Source organism: Rana temporaria, chromosome 6, assembly GCF_905171775.1.
Source record: "Rana temporaria chromosome 6, aRanTem1.1, whole genome shotgun sequence".
Taxonomy (NCBI): Eukaryota; Metazoa; Chordata; class Amphibia; order Anura; family Ranidae; genus Rana; species Rana temporaria.
The window spans coordinates 114,820,245-114,842,159 of NC_053494.1; the positions used below are offsets into that span (position 1 = coordinate 114,820,245).

A 21,915-nucleotide genomic window follows, 5' to 3' on the forward strand; every position below is an offset into this window, starting at 1 on the left:
TGCCAGGCCGCCTGGCTGCAGATGCCCCTTTCACTAGCCCTCCTGGCTACTTTTACACAGTCCTCCCAGACTGACACTCTCTCTCTCCTCAGTCCTCCCAGACTGATCACTCACCAGCCCACTCAGCTGTCTTTTCAGGAGACCACCTGGATGGCCTGACCTGCTCCCGCTGTCCTTTCCTTGCTCCCATGTCTCCAGGAAGGATTCCTTGTTGTATAGGGTCCCTCCAACCCCCAAGCCTAGGCCCGAGGTCACCCTCCCCAGACTGGGGGGGGCACCCTTGAGGGCCTCCGACAGCCTTATCAGCACTCCTCCTCCTCCTCCTCCACATCTTGCACTCAACTGTCCCTGGCATGACCCATGAGTATATATATATGAGGTGGCCTGCCCCCTACCAGCCCATTTTGCTGGGGATTGGATCTAGCCATTATTAATACTCCAAACAACTCCTCCTAGACTCTATCCACTACTTCTGAAAGCTTCTCAAAGGATCCAGAAAGCAGAGGGAGTCACCAGAAATGCTGCTTGCTAATCATCCAACCTCTTAGTCACTCAGATTCAACCCAGGCCAGGCTCTCAGACAAGCCACATTTTCCTACACTACAAACTATGTACATCTAGCACACTAGAGGGTGCTACACTAAAATATTGAAACAGTGTTCTGGTGTGAATATGACACACTAACAACAATAGTAGTTTTCTGTGTGTCATTGCAGTTACCTGTGTTTATCCATAAGGAAAAACACAGGTAACTGCACTTACTATAAACGGGCCCTAATAGTTTGATATGTGAAAGATGGAGCAGAGAAACTGGTGCAGAAATACATTTACTGCAAAAAACATCTGGTCACATCTTTTTTGTTTAAGGTAAAAATTCCGCGCCTAACTCACAAAATAATTAATAAACAATAATATAAGCTGCTCCTCACAAACAATAAAAATTGTACATATGTGAAAAATAGAAAATAGAGGGCGCTAAGCCCATACAAATACTGTGTACAGTGCCGTGAACCAATCCAATATGATTGGCAATTAATTAACACTCCCTGGTGAATAATTAGATAAAAAATGAAAAAATAAATAAAATAAAGTCCCATATATTGCAGACAGCGCTGCACATTCAGAATAAAACACAGCGTGAAAAGTTCCAATGTGATCAATGTGAATATATGAATCCCACACAATAAGGGAAATTGTTGCAGTCCACTATGTTGATTGTGATTTTCTTAAGAGGAGAGAAAGTGCCACCACCGCTCTAAATAACTTCAATTCCACCCAAGGTGCTTGATATTAAATTGCTCTTACCAGAGCTAGTTGACCAGTTTAATGAAAAAGTGGTCAAACCAGCTATTGCAGGATTGTGCCTGCGCACATGAGGATATGGACAACCAAAAGACAGATCCAGGGACTCCACATGGGATACGTTATGCAAGAGAAGAAAGCCAGGAAGACCAATAGCGTAATAACGTTTATTAAAAACACTTAAAAACAGCCAAATGGCCTCTTACTTTCCAGGGTGCCCACCCGGCACTGAGGCTGCGGACTTGTCACCGCCAGTCTGCGGTTTCAAATGTGGGATTCGGAAAAAGGGGGTGGAAGCCGCCGCTGTCTCACCGCCGATGAATCCTTGCCGACACTCCACAGCGCAGGGGGGACGTCACGTGACCAGGTCTGCCTCCGACGTACGTTTCGTTATGCTAACGTCATCAGGGGGGCGTACCTGGTCACTGAAGCATCATGGTATATGTAGTAAGTGCGGGCCGGTCATTGGTCAAATGAAAAATCACTTTTAGATTCAGCCTCGGTGCCGCGATAACACTCACAGGTATACAGCACACATATAGACAGGTTCTACATCTTGGAATCTATAGACAAAGGTATATTTTACATAAGGGCCTATAAAAGTGAATCTTATACCCCGCAGTTTAAACCCAAAAAACGGCACAGAAAGAGCAAGGTTTAAACTAGACCGCTACTCTCGCATCCCTCCAGACGTGCACAGTCATTGAAATATGATTCAGATGCAATATAAAGTGGCTCTCAATACATTAATTAAATATATATAACATGGCCTATATAGGACCAAAGATAATATATATAATTATACTAGACCATAGATATGGACATAACCAATAATAGAAGATAATAAAAGAAAATATAAGAAAAGGGAAAAACCCAAGCAAAGAGAGTTCCCCTGACTCCCTCTGGAAGTGCATCTTTTATCCAACATCCAACCATAAATCCAAATCAAACCAAAAAAATATATTAATAATAAATATAATTCCAAACTAGAAAATGTGATAATGTGAGATCACATTTCCTGGTAAATATATATAGATAAAAAAAGTGAAAAAAAATTGAATTTAAACATTATAAAACACAATTGTATACTATATAAAGAGTAATAAAAAAGAGAATTTTGTTCTGAAAAACTCTCAGAGTAAAATTGGCAGAGAATTGGGTTAGTCATCAGTCAAAAAACAATTGAGATCAAGTTCAACGTTTAATCCTGATGGTTGCATGGTACGTAACTTATGTACCCATTTCATTTCGTTTTGAGAAACACTCCTCAGCATGTGTGTGCCTCGCCAATTTCTATCGATTTTATCTATACCATAAAAGGTGCAGAGACTAGGATCACTAGCATGGTGGCTGGCAAAATGTTTTGACACACTGTGGTTAGGAAAACTGTTTTTTATATTCTTTAAATGTTCATTAATACGGATCTTTAATTGACGTGTAGTTCTTCCCACGTACTGTAAATTACATGGACATTCGATCACGTATGTAACGTGATCAGATCCACATGTGATCAGGGGTGATCTGTCTTTTGGTTGTCCATATCCTCATGTGCGCAGGCACAATCCTGCAATAGCTGGTTTGACCACTTTTTCATTAAACTGGTCAACTAGCTCTGGTAAGAGCAATTTAATATCAAGCACCTTGGGTGGAATTGAAGTTATTTAGAGCGGTGGTGGCACTTTCTCTCCTCTTAAGAAAATCACAATCAACATAGTGGACTGCAACAATTTCCCTTATTGTGTGGGATTCATATATTCACATTGATCACATTGGAACTTTTCACGCTGTGTTTTATTCTGAATGTGCAGCGCTGTCTGCAATATATGGGACTTTATTTTATTTATTTTTTATCTAATTATTCACCAGGGAGTGTTAATTAATTGCCAATCATATTGGATTGGTTCACGGCACTGTACATAGTATTTGTATGGGCTTAGCGCCCTCTATTTTCTATTTTTCACATCTTTTTTGTTAATTATGAATGAAAGATGAAACAGTCCCGATTAGTCCGGGACACTTACTGAATTTAAACAGGCTAAGTCAAGGTCAGTCACGGACAGCTAAATTTTGACGATTGGGGCAACCTATCTGTGCTGCCAGGCGTGTTCACAAAAAACATGCGCCACCCGTGCAGAAACGTATTATTCCCTCTACCTTCTTATCCAGCAGCTGAGCTGATCGAATGGCTTTATTCCATATTAGGGACTCCTACTGGCTGATGCAAGGCTCGGAGTCTCAACTTCCTCGTCATGTTCCTCGTCGAGCTGGTTTTCAATGAGAAACTCGAGCGTGTGTATGCTAAGAAACCCACGCTTGCTCAGAATAAAGTATGAGACGGGAGTAAAAGTAGCATTTGTACTGGAGATAACACATTTTTCAAGCTGTAACTGACTGTAAAGTGCAAATCGTCTCTTACCAAACTTTTACTTAACACGCAAACACATGAGATAGCAAAAGCAGCCCCAAGAGTTGTGCAAGTGGAATCAAACTTCCCCTGCCGTTGTATTTGTTGTACGTCACCGCGTTTGAGAACGAGGAGATTTTGTCATGACCATGTGTACGCAAAGCAAGCTTGTCGAGTTCCTCGACACGCCTAACAAGGAACTCGTCGAGGAAACCGATGTCTCGCCCGACGAGTTCCTCGGTCGTGTGTACAAGGCCTTAGTCGTGATTGGGTGGGACTCTGTAGGGGTTGTGGCCAGCCTTAGAGTGGATCACTCCATCCCTCCTTCTGGTGCTGCACTGTGATGTGTGGGTGGATGGGGTATGTTAGTGATGCTTTTGGGGTCTCTACAAGTCTGGAGGGCTTATGGGCCTCTCTGTGTTTTTTTTTCCTTGTGGCGGTGGCAGTTGCTGTAATAGGGTCTGAATCTTATGCGGATGGCTGCATGGGGGTCTGTATCTCATGGGGATGGCTGACTGCCCTGCACTGACATACTGCCCACTGATGGCTCTGCCCTGATGTACAGTGCCTTGAAAAAGTATTCATACCCCTTAAAATTTTCCACATTTTGTCATGTTACAACCAAAAACGTAAATGTATTTTATTGGGATTTGATGTAATAGACCAACACAAAGTGACACATAATTGTGACGTGGAAGGAAAATGATAAATGGTTTTCAAAATGTTTTACACATAAATATCTGAAAAGTGTGGAGTGCATTTGTATTCAGCTCCCTTTACTCCGATAGCCCTAGTTAAAAATCTGTGGAACCAATTGCCTTAAGAAGTCACCTATTAGGTAAATATAGTCCACCTGTGTGTAATTTATTCTCATTATAAATACAGCTGTTCTGTGAACAGAGGAGATGTTTGTTGGAGAATTTTGGTGAACAAACAGCATCATAAGGGCCAATGAACACACCAGACAGGTCAGGGATAAAGTTGTGGAGAAGTTTAAAGCAGGGTTAGGTTCTAAAAAAATATTCCAAGCTTTGAACATCTCATGGAGCACTGTTCAATCCATCATCCGAAAATGGAAAGAACATGGCACAATTGGCACATGGCACAACTCCTTGTCACTTTTCCTGAGCACCAACCGTGCTGCAGCTCAGTTTCAGGGTCTAGGCAATCTTCTTATAGCCTAGATCATCTTTATGTAGAACAACAATTCTTTTTTTCAGATCCTCAGAGAGTTCTTTATCATGATGGGCCATGTTGAAATTCCAGTGACCAGTATGAGAGAGTGAGAGCGATAACACCAAATTTAACACTTTCACCCCATTCACACCTGAGACCTTGTAACACTAACAAGTCACATGACACCGGGAAGGGAAAATGGCCAGCTGAGCCCAATTTGGACTTTTTTTCACTTATTGGTGTACTCACTTTGGTTGCCAGTGGTTTAGACATTAATGGCTGTGTGTTGAGTTATTTTGAGGGGAAAACAAATTTACACTGTTGTACAAGCTGTACACTCACTACTTTACCTTGTACATTGTTACATAGCAGGTGAAGTTGAAAAAAGACACAAGTCCACAAGTCCCAACTTATGTGAAAGCAAAGTGTAATTTCTTCAGTGTTGTCACATGAAAAGATATAATAAAATATTTACAAAAATGTGAGGGGTGTACTCACTTTTGTGAGATACTGTATATTTAGTGCATCTGGAAAGTATTCACAGTACTTTTTCCACATTTTGTTATGTTATAGGCTTTTTACAAAATGGATTAAATTCATTGTTTTCCTCAAAATTCTACAAACAATACATGACAATGTGAAAGAATGAATGAAAGAATGTGAAAGAAGTTTGTTTGAAATCTTTGAAAATTTATAAAAAATTACAAATGAAAAAAAAAATACATACCGTATGTATTCACATCCTTTGCTCAATACTTTGTTGTAGCACTTTTGGCATCAAGTACAGCCTTAGGTCTTTTTGAGAGCAATTCTACAGGCTGGGTACACCTATTTTTTGGGTAGTTACCCCCATTCTTCTTTGCAGGACCTCTCAGGCTCCATCAGATTGGATGGGGAGCGTCGTTGCACAGCTATTTTCAGATCTCTCCAGAGATGTTCAATTGGGTTCAAGTTTAGGCTGTGGCTGGGCCATTCAAGGATATTCACAGAGGTGTTTCATAGCCACACCCTTGTTATCTTGGCTGTGTGCTTAGGATCGTTGTCCTGTTGGAAGATGAACCTTCACCCTAGTCTGAGGTCCTGAGTGCTCTGGAGCAGGTTACCATTAAGGATGTCTCTGCACATTGTTGCATTCATCTTTCTGACTAGTCTCCCAATTCCTGCCACTGAAAAACATCCCAACAGCATGATGCTGTCAGCCTGTCACCACCATGCTTCACTGTAGGGATGGTATTGGCCAGGTGATGAGCGGTGTCTGATTTTATCCAGACATTACTCTTGCCATTCAGGCCAAAGAGTTCAATCTGTGTTTCATTAGACCAAAGAATTTCATTTTTCATGGTCTAAGAGTCCTTCAGGTGCCTTTTGGCAAACTCCAGGTGGGCTGTCATTTGTCTTTTACTGAGGAGTGGCTTCTGTCTGGCCATTCTACCATACAAAATACAAAAACATACTTGGGGGCACACTCTAAAATGCTATACATCTAAGATGGTGCTGCTATAAGACCAAAGACAGTACAAAACAGATTATAGCGCACACATGCAAAAATGACATTTAACCAGCAAGGCTAATTAAAAACACCTGAACATATTGAAAAATACGGGGGTTTGGTCACACTATATGGTCATATAGTGCTAAGCCCACTTACTGCGACAAAGTACCCCGAATTAGTGGGTCCTACCCTAGTAATAGAATGAAAGAACCTGTGTCTCAACCATGGGAGATAAACTCCTCTATGTGGGAGAACTGAAGGGATTCTTCCTATACACTGGTGGCCACTAATGTGAGGTAATGAAGAGGGGGAGGGGTGCTCCAGCCCAAGAGACCTGGTCAAAGTCTATACAAAATACAAAAACATACTTGGGGGGCACACTCTAAAATGCTATACATCTAAGATGGTGCTGCTATAAGACCATTATTCTACCATACAAGCCTGATTGGTGGAGTTCTGCAGAGATGGTTGTTCTTCTGGAAGTTTCCCCTCAGAGAAACGCTGGAGCTCTGTCAGGGTGACCATCGGGTTCTTTGTCACCTCCCTGACTAAGCGAAGGCCCGCTCTAGGAAGAGTCCTGGTGGTTCCAAACTTCTTCTTCCATTTACAAATGGTGGAGGCCACTGTACTGATAGGGACCTTCAATGCTGCAGAAATCTGTGCCTCGATACAATCCTGTCTCAGAGGTCTACAGATATTTCCTTGGACTTCATGGCTTGGTTTGTGCTCTGACATGCACTGTTAACTGTGGGACCTTATATAGACAGGGGTGTGCCTGTCCAATCAACTAAATTTACCACAGGTGGACTTCAATTATGTTGTAGAAACATCTCAAGTATGATCAGTGGAAACAGGATGCACCTGAGCTAAATTTTTAGTGGTAAGCCTCGTACACACGATCCGATTGTTGGCCAACCGAGCGCCTGATTTTTGTCAAATAGGGTGCATGCCAGGATCTTGTTTTGCCTTGGCATGTGTGGAGGGACCAATGGTTGTGTTGTTTAAATTAATTGTAAAATAACACAGGGGGGACCGTGAAGGAGGAAATATAACAAGCTCAGTTTTAGAAAGATTGAGTTTGAGGAAGTGGTGTGACATCCATACCGATATATCATTCAGTAAGTTTGAGATCCGTGAGGAGATCGAGGGGGGGTGAGTTGAGGAGTGGAGAGATAGTTCTTGGTGTTGTCGGCATAGAGGTGGTATTGGAAGCCGTGGGAGGTTGTCAACTGGCCCAGGGAAGAGGTATAGAGTGAGAATAGGAGAGGCCCAAGGACGGAGCCTTGAGGTACAGAAAGAGGAAGAGGAGCGGAGGAGATGGAGTTGTAAGTAACACTGAAAGTGCGCTGAGATCGCTAGGAGGAGAACCAGGATAAAGCAGAAACACAGAGGCCAAGGGAGTGTAATTTGCTGAGGAGGAGCAGGTGGTCAACTGTGTCAAAGGCAGCAGAGAGGTCTATGAGTATGGAGTAGAGGCCATGGGTCGAGAAGGTTGTTATCTGTGAGGTAGCGACTCATGGACAAGGCGTTCAATGAGCTTGGAGGCAAATGGGAGCAGGGAGATGGGTCTTAAGCAGGGGCGGACTGACAACTCATGGGGCCCCCGGGCAATAGAAGATTATGGGGCCCCTGGGCTTACAGATGGCCACCACGCCAGGAGGCAGTGCAGAGGCGGGGCAGCTAAAATCTCGGGATTTTCACATCAAAAGCATGTCGGTTTCAGACATATCAGGGACAGATCTAAAAAAACATACATTTTGACATACTGTCCCTGGTTTTACTGAGCCTGGCAACCCTGGTGGGGCCCCCTAGTGGCATGGGGCCCTCGGGCAGTGCCCGAGTGACTCAATGGTCAGTCCGCCCCTGGTCTTAAGTTATTCAAACAGGTGGGATCTAGTGAGGGTTTTTTACGTATGGGGGTAACCAGTGCATGTTTGAGCGGGGGAGGAAAGGTGCCGGAGGAGAGGGAGAGGTTGAAGATGTGGGTTAGTGAGTTAAGGATAGAGCTGAAAGGTGGTTGCAGTAACTGAGAGGGGTCAGGGTCCAGGGGACAGGTAGTAAGGTGGGCCATGGAGAGGAGTTTATCAACTTCATCTGTTGTAACTGGGCAAAAGGAGGAGAGTATTGAGTTTGGCGTTGGACCCGATGTGTTGGGTATGGGAGGAATTTGAATGCTGGATATCTCCTTGCAAATTGTGTTGATTTTGCTTTTGAAATGGTTGGCAATCTGTTAAGTGGTAAGCAAGTTGGTGGGTGGGGGCATTTGGGGGTGAAGTAAGGAAATAATGGTAGAAAAGAGTTGACAAGGTTTGGATGAGAGGGTTTTGATGAGAGTGTTGTAATAAGTTTGTTTAGCAGTGTGGAGGCAGGAGTTGTATTTGAGAAGGGCAGATTTGTAGATGGTAAAATCTTGCAGGGATTTAGATTTAGATTCAGATAAGCAGTATCCCATAAGAGGTTTTAAATGGAGGAATTTAAAAAACTTTTATTCCTTAATGAATGTTTTTTCCTCTGGCACTCACTGCCTCTTCACATCAAAGGTAGAATCCACTTCCAGGCTGTTCTCAGTTTGTCAGAGACCAACATTTTTAGGATTTCTTTATCTTCAACATTTGACAGATTCTGGTGGCAATTGTCTGTCTCCTCACTCCCTGTGCTCCTCTGCTCATCCCTCACAGCTGCCCTCGCTGTCTCGGCTCTCTTCCCCTCCTTTTGTTTAATTAGTACGATTTTCATCCGGAAAAAAAAACGTAAGAACAAGACTACACATGCTCAGAAACGAAAGAATACATACAAAATTATTTAATTAATTACATCACTTCTGAAGTTGTATTCTGTCGTATGAAAATTTTCGGATGGTGAGTAATCTCTTCAATTTCGACATGAGACTAGCATGCCACAAAAAAACGGATGAATGGTCATCCGAAAATCTGATCGTGTGTACGAGGCTTTACTCTATCCAAAAAAAAAGTTTTGCCTTTAGGTATACTTTATGTCTGAATGCACTGCGGGCCCCAGTTACCCAAATCAGGTAGGTAAACATGAAAAAAAATAAAAATAATTTGCATGATTTTACACTAAGGGTGCATAGGATTACCTCTTTGCAGTACTTTATTGAAAAGTAGCTAGCTGATAGTGTTTATGTTCTTGTGATGCCTTGCTTTGGTACAAAAATTATTGGATTGTTTTTAATAATCATGGTATCTTTCAGAATTTTTTGGATATTTTATGTTACCTGGATAAGACTGAAGTAATATCAGAGGATAATTTAGAAGTTCTGGAGAAGGTGTTCCGCAATGTTTCACAGGAGCTTCTAAAAAGAATAAACCAGTATAAGGAATCCAGAGGTAGGGTGACTTGGCATATTATTTTCCAATGTACAAATAAAAAATCGAATTGAAATACATGTTGCTGTTGATAAAGTAGCCATTCATGACATTGTGAAATAGGAGCATTTGCATTTTGCAGATCGCATTACCTATGTGTTTTCTGTTTTTATGAAGCAGTAACCAGACTAGGAAAAGTGTGCTGATTGTACTGAAAAAAAGTTTAGCACTCTTAACCACTTAAAGTGGTTGTAAACCCACTATTTGGACTTTTACCTACAGGTAAGCCTATAATAAGGCTTACCTGTAGGTAAGGAGAATATCTCCTAAACCTGCACGGTTTAGGAGATATTCCCCCCGCAATGCGGGCGGCGCATGCGCAGGGGGGAATCCACGGCTGAAGAACCGGCATCCGCCGGACCCTGCCGCTTTTAAAACTCCCGCGCGCACGCGCGGGAGTGACGTCATCGCCGCTCCAGCCAATCACAGCGCTGGAGCGGCGATACCCGGAAGACACGCCGGAGCAAGATGACATCCTGCTCGGCGTGGACCAGGTAAGTGGTACACACCTCGTTCCGAGGTAAGTATTTCATAATAGGCTAGTATGCGGTGCATACTAGCCTATTATGCCTTTTGCATTGCAGGTTTGGGGGAAAAAAAAAAAAGTTTATGCGGTTTACAACCGCTTTAAGGACCGCCTCATGTACATATACGTCAGCAGAATGGCACAGGCAGACACATCAACGTATATATACGTGCCCTGCTTGACGTGGGTCGGGGGTCCGATCGGGACCCCCCCCGGTACATGCGGCGGTCCCCGTGGCTTCAGGAGCGATCCGGGACGACGGCGCGGCTATTCGTTTATAGCCGCTCCGTCGCGATCGCTCCCCGGAGCTGAAGAACGGGGAGAGCCGTGTGTAAACATTTTTGCATTTTTTGCTGTGAAAATGACAATTGTCCCAAAAATGTGTCAAAATTGTCCGAAGTGTCCGCCATAATGTCGCAGTCACGAAAAAAATCGCTGATCGCCGCCATTAGTAGTAAAAATAAATAAATAAATAAAAATGCAAAAAAACTATCCCCTATTTCGTAAACACTATGGGCCAGATTCAGGTAGATCCGCGCAATATTTGCGTGGGCAAAGGGCAAAGATTTTTGCTCTGCGCCCACGCAAATATTTTGATATGCCCGCGATTCATGGAGCAGTAGCTCCGTAAATTGCGCGGGCGCTATGCTAAATAGCCCGGCGTAAGGGCGCCTAATGTAAATGATCCCGCCGGGGGCGGGAATCATTTAAATTAGGCGCGCTCCCGCGCCGAGCGAACAGCGCATGCTCCGTCGGGAAACTTTCCCGACGTGCATTGCGGCAAATGACGTCGCAAGGACGTCATTTGCTTCTAAGTGAACGTGAATGGCGTCCAGCGCCATTCACGAATCACTTACGTAAACGACGTGAAACTTAAATTTCACGAGCGGGAAGGGCGGCTATACTTTAGCATTGGCTGCCCCTGCTATAGCAGGAGCAACCTTGCGCTAAAGTCGCCGTACGGAAACTCCGTACCTTGCGTGCGCAGGGCCCGCGCAACTTTTGTGAATCGGTGGTAGTATGCAATTTGCATACTATACGCCGATCACAATGGCCGCGCCCCCTAGCAGACAACGCAAGAATGCAGCCTGAGATATGAAGGCATAAGAAGGCTTATGCCTGTCATATCCTAGGCTGCAGTCCGCGTAGCGATGTTCCTGAATCAGGGGCATTCGCTACGCGGGAGCAAAACAGCTATTGCGCCGCGCAACCTATGGTTGCGCGGGCGCAATAGCTTCTTGAATCTGGCCCTATAAATTTTGCGCAAACCAACCGATAAACGATTATTGCGATTTTTTTTACCAAAAATAGGTAGAAGAATACGTATCGGCCTAAACTGAGGGAAAAAAAAATGTTATATATGTTTCTGGGGGATATTTATTATAGCAAAAAGTAAAAAATATTGCATTTTTTTCAAAATTGTCGCTCTATTTTTGTTTATAGCGCAAAAAATAAAAACCGCAGAGGTGATCAAATACCACCAAAAGAAAGCTCTATTTGTGGGGAAAAAAAGACGCCAATTTTGTTTGGGAGCCACGGCGCACGACCGCGCAATTGTCTGTTAAAGCGACGCAGTCCCGAACTGTAAAAACCCCTTGGGTCTTTAGGCAGCATTTTGGTCCGGGGCTTAAGTGGTTAAAGTGTCTCTAAAGGAATTTTTTTTTTTTTTTAAATAACAAACATGTTATACTTACCTTCACTGTGCAGTTCGTTTTGCACAGAGTGCCCCCGATCCATGTCTTCTGGGGTCCCTCTGGGGCTGTCACTGGTCCTCCCGGCAATTAGTAACCACAGTCATGCGAGAGCTCGCATGGTGGTCACTAATTGCGGGCGCGCTCCCGTGATACAGCGAGGGGCCATAGCTGCTCACTGGCCTCGCCCCTCGGCGGGCCTTGTCACTGGATGTGATTGACAGCAGCGCCAGCCAAGGGCTGCACTCCTCTTAATCCCATCCGCTCTAGCCAATCAGCGGCCAGGCTGAGCGGCAAAGAGGATCTCAGGACCGCGCGGGACTTTCGAGGGGTCAGGTAAGTATAACGGGGGCTCGGGGCCGGCGTTATGTGATGTTTTTTCACCTTAATGCATAGATTGCATTAAGGTGGAAAAAAAATTTAATTTACAACTCCTTTAAGCCTCGTACACACAATCTGATTGTTGGCCAACCGAGTGTCTGATTTTTGTCTGTGTGTGCCAGGATCTTGTCTTACATACTAAAGGTACACAATTGCCAGGCAACAATCACGAACGTAGTGATGTACTACAAGGAATTTCAGCTCTTGAGCGCCACCCTTTTAGGCCTCGTACACACGGTACGAACATCTGAAGGGAAAATTCGTAAAACAAGCTGTCTGCGGATTTTTGGATCGTTAGTACGGTGCTTTTGACAGCCGATTTGACTTTTTCGTCAGACAAAAGCTGGATGTGCAGGCTAAAAAAATTTGTCGGATGTGAACTCGACGTCTGATTTTCGGATGGTCAGTACAGAAATCGCCACACAAAAGTCGAAAGTACAAACACGCATGCTCAGAATGAAGGAACGACTGGGAAGAGTTTGGTCTTGTAAACTACTGTTCCTAATCTAAAATTAACACTCGTGATGCGGCAATTGATGAAACGTCAAAATTCTCATCTTCTTTAATAGGATAATAATGAAGCTGCTTTGCTGGTCATACTGATGTAGTTATGCCAAACGTATTTTAAAAGGCCTTTGTTTTGTACAAATGTGAAAATCGCAAATCAACGCTCACCAGACTTCTACTAAACAAAATTAGCAGAAGGGGACCAAAGGATGGCGCTTGAAAAATGTACTTCCTCTTTATACTCTCATAGTAAGTCACCAATAGTAGTATAAAGAATAAGTTACAGTAATTTCTCGTTCGTGTTTGTCAAATGACAATTTGCGGATAGTTAGTATGCTAGACAAAATCCTGCACATGCGCTTTTGACAAAAATCAGACGCTCGGTCGTCCAACAATCAAACCGTGTGTACGAGGCCTTAAGCCTCATACACACGGTTAGATTTTCAGAAGGGGATTGTCTGTTCACAGGCTGTTGTCCGAAATTCTTTTGACAATTGTTGTCCAATTTTCCGACAACAAAATGTTGGATGGCAGGCTAGTACATTTTTGTACTATAGCTTCACGTCAGATTTTCGGATGGTCAGTACACAAATCTGTGACACAAAAGTAGAAAAGTACAAACACGCATTGCTCGGAATCAACGCAACAGAAAATTAGCAGAAGGGGCCCAAAGGGTGGCGCTCAAGAGCTGAAATTCCACGTAGTACATCACTACATTCGTGTTTGTTGGCCGACAGTTTGTGTAACGTTAGTATGCAAGACAAGATCCTCGCACACGTCCTTTTGACAAAAATCTGGTGCTCGGTTGTCAAACAATCAAACTGCGTGTACCAGGCTTTAAAGCCCATACATACTATTCGATTTTCTGCAGATTTTTGTCTTCAGATTTACCAAAACCATGTAGTGCAAGGGCCTGCCTGATTGCATACAAATTTAAACTCTCAAGCCTCGTACACACGGTTTGATTGTTGGATGACTGAGCGTCTGATCTTTGTCAAAAGCGCATTTGCAGGATTGATTTCGATAATGCGTGTTTGTGCTTTCGACTTTTGTGTGACGATTTTTGGACTGACCATCCAAAAATCAGATGTTGAGTTCACATCCAACAAAAATGTTATAGCCTGCACATCCAGCTTTTGTCTCATGTAAAAGTCAAATCGTTTGTTGAATGCACCATACTAATGATCCAAAAATCCACAGACAGCTTGTTTTACGACTTTTCCCTTCTGTTTTTCGCACCATGTGTACGAGGCTTTAACCACTTAAGACCCGGACCATTATGCAGCTAAAAGACCTGGCCCCTTTTTGCGATTCGCCACTGCGTTGCTTTAACTGACAATTGCGCGGTCGTGCGACGTGGCTCCCAAACAAAATTGGCATCCTTTTTTTCCCCACAAATAGAGCTTTCTTTTGGTGATATTTGGTAACCTCTGTGGTTTTTTATTTTTGCGCTATAAACAAAAATAGAGGGACAATTTTGAAAAAAATTCAATATTTTTGACTTTTTGCTATAATAAATATCCCCAAAAAAGATATAAAAAACATGTTTTCCCTCAGTTTAGGCCGATACGTATTGTTCTACATATTTTTGGTAAAAAAAAAAATCGCAATAAGTGTTTATGGATTGGTTTGCGCAAAATTTATAGCGTCTACCAAATAGGGGATAGTTTTATTGCATTTTTATTAATATTTTTTTTTCTAGTAATGGCGGCGATCAGCGATTTTTATCATGACTGCGACATTATGGCGGACACATCGGACACTTTTGACACTATTTTGGGGCCATTGTAATTTTTACAGCGAACAGTGCTATAAAAATGCACTGGTTACTGTAAAAATGACAAGGGCAGTGAAGGGTTTAACCAGGAGGGGGTGCTGTAGGGGTTAAGTGTGCCCTAAGGGAGTGATTCTTACTGTGGGGGGGGCGTGGCTGTGCGTGTGGTGTCACTGATCGTCGTTCCTTATGACAGGGAACAGATGATCAGTGACAGACACACTAGGAAGTACGGGGAGAGGTTTGTTTACACTTACCTCTCCCCATTCTTACTCTCTGTGACCCGATCACGGGACACCGGCGGCGATCGGGTCCACCTATCCCGCGGGGACGGTCATGGAGCTGAGGACCGGGTCCTTAAGCATTTAAGGTTTGACCTCATATTATATGGTTTTGGTAAATTTGAAGAAAAAAATCTGCAGAAAATCTAATAGTGTGCATGGCGCTTAAGGCAGGGGTCTCCAAACGGTTTACTGTCCTTAAGACTTTGGGGGGGGGGGGGGGCGGACAACCATCAATGGTGTCAGTGGCAGGAATAGTGCCTCACCGTTGGTGTCAGTGTAAGGAGTAGTACATCATTGTTGGTGTCATTAGGAGGAATAGTGCATCATATCAGTGGGATGAATAGTGCTCTAAGGCACATGTGGTTGGGGGGAAAGAAAAAATTGTATGCGCTATGAGCTATCTTTTTGTGGACTTGGCACATTACTCTCCCACTGTAGACCTCTTCTTTCAAATTTCAGGTGGTGTGAGTACTGAAAATGTAATATGAAAAACATTATAAATAAAAAAAATGTAAAATAAAATTAGAAATGTCAGTGATAATTCAATTGTTTTTGTCATTAAAGAATCGCCGAATAGGATTCTTCCATCTGCACCCACAGAAAATACCTCGTTGTCAGAGACACCGTTTTCTATTCAGGTAATTTGTAAAACAATACATAGTATCCACATGGACATGAAAATCAGAATTGAGATCGGTGTCAGGGTCATGTCACAATAGCAATCCTGACACTCACCAGTATCATGATTGGTAAGTTTCCTGGTTCTGTAGCATTGCTGCTTTGCTAGCCAATCCAGCAAGGTCCAAGGCTAGGTTCTCTGGAGTTTGAGCTTCAAGTATTTTTGAAGAGTGATTCATGCACATTTGTATAAAAGATTTTCAGGCCTGAGTATCTTGGAAAGCTAGTTACTAGGAGAAAGAGGGACAAAAAATTATTTTTCAGGCGCACCCATTAACCACTTAAGGACCGGACCAATATGCTGCTAAATGACCCAAGGGGTTTTTACAATTCGGCACTGCGTCGCTTTAACAGACAATTGTGCGGTCGTGCGACGTGGCTCCCAAACAAAATTTGCGTCCTTTTCTTCCCACAAATAGAGCTTTCTTTTGGTGGTATTTGATCGCCTCTGCGATTTTTATTTTTAGCGCTATATACAAAGATAGAGCGACATTTTTGAAAAAAAATCAATATTTTTTACTTTTTGTTATGAGAAAAATCAAATAAACTAAATTTTAGTCAAACATTTAGGCCAAAATTTATTCAGCCACATGTCTTTAGTAAAAAAAAATCGCAATAAAAAAAAAATAGCTACCTAGCGGGAACAGCGACACTAATACAGCGATCAGAAAAATGATCGCTTAGTGACACTGGCAATAGGGAGTGAAAGGGTTAACTAGGGTGGTGATCAAGGGGTTAAAACGTTATTAGGGGGGGTACGGGGGCTACCCTGGACCTAACACTAACTGCCTGTCACACTGACACTAAATGCAGTGATCAGTACATATATGATCACTGCATTCAGTGACACTGTGACAGGGGGGTGATCGCAAGGGGTTAAATGTGCCTGCGTGTACTGGTGTCAGTGTAGTGTTGTGCAGACTCACTGTGTGATGTGATCTCTCCTCAGCGGCGGTTGAAAATACCGCCGAGAGGAGAGATCACATCACTTCCCTCTTCCTGTGTTTACACAGGAGGAGGAAGTGACACGCAGGGGGAGCGCTCGGATTGGCTGAGAGCGATCCGGAGGGGGCGGACAAAAACAAACAGCCGCCCCCTCATCCCGGATCGCTCGGACAGCCACGGGAACCACCTCATGTTCCGGGGGGGGGGGGGTCCCGATCGGACCCCGACCCATGTCTAGGTAGGGACGTACAGGTACGCCAATGTGCCTGTCCGTGCCATTCTGCCGACGTAAATGTGCAATTCTGCCTCAAAAAAAAATCATGTAATTTTTAGTCCTCAGAGGTTTGATATAGAACCTTAGTGAACAAACAGCATCATGAAGGCCAAGGAACACACCAGACAGGCCGGGGATAAAGTTGTGGAGACGTTTAAAGAAGCCTTAGGTTATTAAAAAAATATCCCAAGCTTTGAACATCTCATAGAGCACTGTTCAATCCATCATCAGAAAATGGAAAGAGTATGACACAGCTTCAAACCTACTAAGACATGGCCGTCCACCTAAACTGACAGGCCGGGCAAGGAGAGCATTAATCAGAGAAGAGGCCAATGATAACTCTATGGGAGCTGCAGGGATCCACAGCTTAGGTGGGTGAATCTGTATACAGGACAACTGTAGTCATGCACTCCACAAATCTGGCCTTTATAGGAGAGTGGCAAGAAGAAAGCCATTGTTGAAAAAAAGCCATAAGAAGTCCCATTTGCAGTTTGTGAGAAACCATGTGCTCTGGTCAGATGAGACAAAAACTGCACTTTTTGGCCTAAAAGTCAAATACTATGGGGTTGATTTACTAAAGGCAAATTAACTGTGCACTTTGCAAAGTGCAGTTGCACTCTGCAAGAATAGTTGCTCCAGAGCTTAGTAAATGAGTGTGAGCTCCTCTTTGCAAAGTGCACAGTATATTTGCCTTTAGTAAATCAACCCCAATGTATGGCGGAATACTAACACTGCACATCAACCTGAACACACCATCCCTACCGTGAAACATGGTGGTGGCAGCATCATGTTTTGGAGATGCTTTTCTTCGACAGGGAAGCTGGTTAGAGTTGATGGGAAGATGGATGTAGTCAAATACAGGGCAATCCTAGAAGACAACCTGTTATGCCTTGTACACACGATCGGATTTCCGATGGAAAAAGTCAGACGGAATTTTTTCATCGGATATTCCAACCGTGTGTGTGCCTCATCTGACTTTTTCCGTCGGAATTTAGAAAGAGAACATGTTCTCTTTTTTTCGGATGTAAAAAATTCCTATCAGAAATTCAGTTTGTCTGTGTGGAACTCAGACGGAGAAAAAAAACACGCATGCTCAGAATCAAGTCGATGCATGATTGGAAGCACTGAACTTAATTTTTATCAGCTCGTCCTAGTGTTGTACATCATCGCGTTCTTGCCGGTCGGAATTTGGTGTGACAGCGTGTATGCAAGACAGCTTGAACGGAATTCCGTTGGAAAAATCAGTCAGAGTTTATCCCAACGGAAAATCCGATCGTGTGTACAAGTAATTCGAGTCTGAAAAAGACTTGAGACTGAGGCAGAGGTTCACCTTCCAGCAGGGCAACAACCCTAAACATACAGCCAGAGCCAAAGCATATTCATGTGTTAGGATGGCCCAATAAAAGGTCAAACCTAAATCCAATTGAGTATCTGTGGCAAGGCTTGGAAATTGCTGTTCTCAGATGCTCTTCATCCAATCTGACAGGTCAAATTGTCACTCTCTATATATGCAAAGCTGAGGCAAACAAAAAAGACTTGCAGCTGTAATTGCAGCGAAAGGTGATTCAAAAGGTATTGACTCAGGGGGGCTGAATACAAATGCACACCACATTTTTCAAATATTTATTTGTAAAAAAAAAAATTTAACTTTTGCGCAAACCAATCAATATACGCTTATTGCGTTTTTTTTTTACCAAAAATATGTATAAGAAAATATATCGGCCTAAATTGAGGAAGAAATGTGTTTTTTTATATATATATTTTTTTTTTGGGGGGGGGGGGGGGTATTTATTATAGCAAAAAGTAAAAATTATTGCTTTTTTTTTTTTAATTGTTGCTCTTTTTTGTTTATAACGCACAAAAAAAAACAAAAAAAAAAACGCAGAGGTAATCAAATACCACCAAAAGAAAGCTCTATTTGTGGGAAAAAAAGGACGTCAATTTTGTTTGGGTACAGCGTCGCACGACTGCGCAATTGTCAGTTTAAGCAACGCATATGCCGTATCGCAAAAAATGGCCCGGTTATTAAGGGGAAATTCTTCCGGTCCTTAAGTGGTTAAGTAACACTTACAGGTCTTTGCCCCCTTCTCACACCTGTAACCTTGGTTCACACCTATACATTTTTTAGTGCGTTTTGCAAAATCTATGGATCTAGTTCACATCTGTGCGGTATGAGCCAGTAGTACGTTTTCTAGAAAGGGTCAGGGACTTTTTCAGAATGCGTTTTGCCTGTAAAAGACTTTAATGGACCCGCACCAAAAATCCAAGTGTTGCGTTTTTGATGCGATTTACAATTTTGCTAATAGAAAAGTAGGACAAGGTGTTAGGATTAGCCTTAAGGGCTAGGATTAGGGTTACATATTAAGGTTAAAGGGGTTGTAAAGGTTACATTTATTTTCTAAATAGGTTCCTTTAAGCTCCTTTAAGTTCACTTACCTTTTCCCTTCTAAATGTTTTTTTCCTTTGTCTAAATTTCTCACTTCCTGTTTCTCCTCAGTAAGCTTTCCCCCATCATCCGAGCGGTGGTTAGTCAGCCAGAACTTATTGTGGAGGAACAGGAAGTGAGAAATTTAGACAAAGAAAACAAAGAAAAAAAACATTTAGAAGGGAAATCGAAGGAAAAGGTAAGTGAACCAACAATGCACTAGCTTAACCTCCCTGGCGGTATGATTCTTTCAGAAAAAACATGCTGAAAGCGGTACCATTATTTGCAAGGAAATTTGGCGTTTTATATTGTAGGTCTGTCATTTTTAGAAATAACTCACTTAAATCTGACCAAACAAGCTTCTAATAGGCATCCCGGGTATGACATTTTTTTAAAAACAAAATTATAAATTATAATATAATAAATAATTATAAATAATTATAACAAATAATAATATAATTATAATAAAAATTATTCAATAATGTAATCAAATCAAAATCACTGAAATTTGCTAAGTTGCAGAATTGTTGCTGTCATTATTTTTTTTTTTTTATGACGAATTTCCCCACAAATCGCTATCGCACAATTCTGCAAGTGATTATAATTTATTATCGCTGTTTTTTAGCTGATCTAAAACCATTTTTGACATAAAGGGACACTTTTGGTTGCTATGGACAATCTACAGTTTGCAGGGAGAAAGAAACGTTTTTATTATATAAAATGACATGCAGGACACTGGGCTGACCACTAGGGACAAGGGGGGTGTGTTTTTTTTACATACAGTACTGTAATCTATAAGATTACAGTATACTGTATGTATAGTGTTTGTTTACTTTTTTGAATTTGGCGCCGTTCTCCGTCCCCGTGCGTCGTAACGTCGCAGGGAACGGAGATCGGCGTCACACAGAGGCACTGTGTGAATCGAGCGAGGTCCTGCTCGCTCACACAGCGCGGTGGCATCGCTGGATCCAGGGACAAGGTAAGTAACTTTGCCTGTGGATCTAGCGAGGCAAGCCCGAGTCTGACTCGGGGTTACCGCTCGCAGCAGGAAAATCTAACCCCGAGTCAGACTCGGGAACACCGCCAGGCAGGTTAAAGGAACTCATTTAGAAAATAAAAAACAAACCTTTACAACCCCTTTAAGAACTAGGGTTAGGGTTAAATGTTAGGGTTAGTGATACATGTTAGGGTTAGGGTTAAGGGCTAGGATTAAATTTTAGGGTTAAATGGGTTAGAGATAGGGTTAGAACTAATTGTTTGGGTTATGGTTAGTGGTAATTGTTAGGCTTAACCCTAACAATTACCGCTAACCCCAACATTTAACCCTACTCCTAGCCCTTAACTCTAACCCTAGTAAAAAACAAAAATATGTTTCCTGTACAATAGCTATTATGCTTCTGTTTATTTAGTACTGAAATATGCATTGTGTTTACAGTATATTTTGTTCTATACAGGATGTTTCTTCCATACACATGGAATCTCAAAATGACGGTAAGTCTTTTTCCCATTTGATCTATTTTATGCCAATGCTTGAAAATGCTAAATTTGGTTCCAAGAAAACCAGAAGACGAATTACTGCTGAAGTAAACTAACTACTAATATTCACAAATATTATATGTACAAATATATTCCCCATTCTGATACATTTGTATTACTTAGCATTGTATTTACCTTTGCAAAGGGCAGGCTATTATTATAGCAGTCATTTTTGGTTATGGAGGCATACAGGAAGCATCTACTGAGAAGCAGGAAAACTGCTATTGACTCTCCCTCCAAAAAATACTAGTTCGCTGGCTGTCATGCTAATCTAATAGCTTTAGTACTTCTTTTTTAGTCACTGTCCTGCCTGATTTGCAGGCTTGCTTAGTTCTCAGAATGTATTGAAACCTAGAAAAGTGACGTTAGGAAAAGTCTACCCATTTTTTTATTTTTTCTCAAAAACTTCTTTGTCGGAGTATAGATCTATGCTTGTCACAAGCATGTTTGAAGACATTTACTATTGACTGTCTCACTACCTCTGCTGGAAGTTTATTCCAAACATCAACTACCCTTTCAGTAAAAGTATTGAAACATAGATAAGTGATGGTAGAAAAAGACAGAGTAGTCAATTTTTTTTCTTGAAAACTTTTTTTGTCTGAATATAGATCTATGTCTATAGAAAATGTCCAAAATTGGGCCCAATTAGCCATTCTCGTTTCCCGGTGCCATGTGACTCGTTAATGTTACAAGGTCTCAGGTGTGAATGGGGAGCTGGTGTGTTAAATTTGGTGATTTTGCTCTTACTCTCTAATACTGGTCGCTGGAAGTTCAACATGGCACCCCATGGCAAAGAACTCTGAAAAAAAGAATTGTTTCTCTACATAAAGATGGCCTAGGCTATAAGAAGATTGCCAAGACCCTGAAACTGAGATGCAGCACGGTGGCCAAGCTCATACAGCAGTTTAACAGGACAGGTTCTGCTCAGAATAGGCCTTGCCATGGTCAACCAAAGAAGTTGAGTGCACGTGCTCAGCGTCATATCTAGAGGTTGGCTTTGGAAAATAGACGTATGAGTGCTGACAGCATTGCTGCAGAGGTTGAAGGGGTGAATGGTCAGCCTGTCAGTGCTCCGACCATACACTGCACACTGCATCAAATTGGTCTGCATTGATATCATTCTAGAAGAAAGCC

The 21,915-nt window shown here is 42.4% G+C and overlaps 1 protein-coding gene across 2 annotated transcripts in view; it reads left to right on the plus strand.

The window, feature by feature from the left end:
• The window catches only part of CASP10 (caspase 10), an 86,464-nt gene that overhangs the window by 39,227 nt on the left and 25,322 nt on the right, over positions 1-21,915 (plus strand). For both annotated transcript variants that reach the window (XM_040357212.1, XM_040357211.1), the window contains exons 4-6: positions 9,586-9,721; positions 15,488-15,561; positions 20,700-20,736. In XM_040357212.1, the coding sequence (XP_040213146.1) occupies positions 9,586-9,721; positions 15,488-15,561; positions 20,700-20,736 (247 nt within the window). The remainder of the gene's footprint in view (positions 1-9,585; positions 9,722-15,487; positions 15,562-20,699; positions 20,737-21,915) is intronic.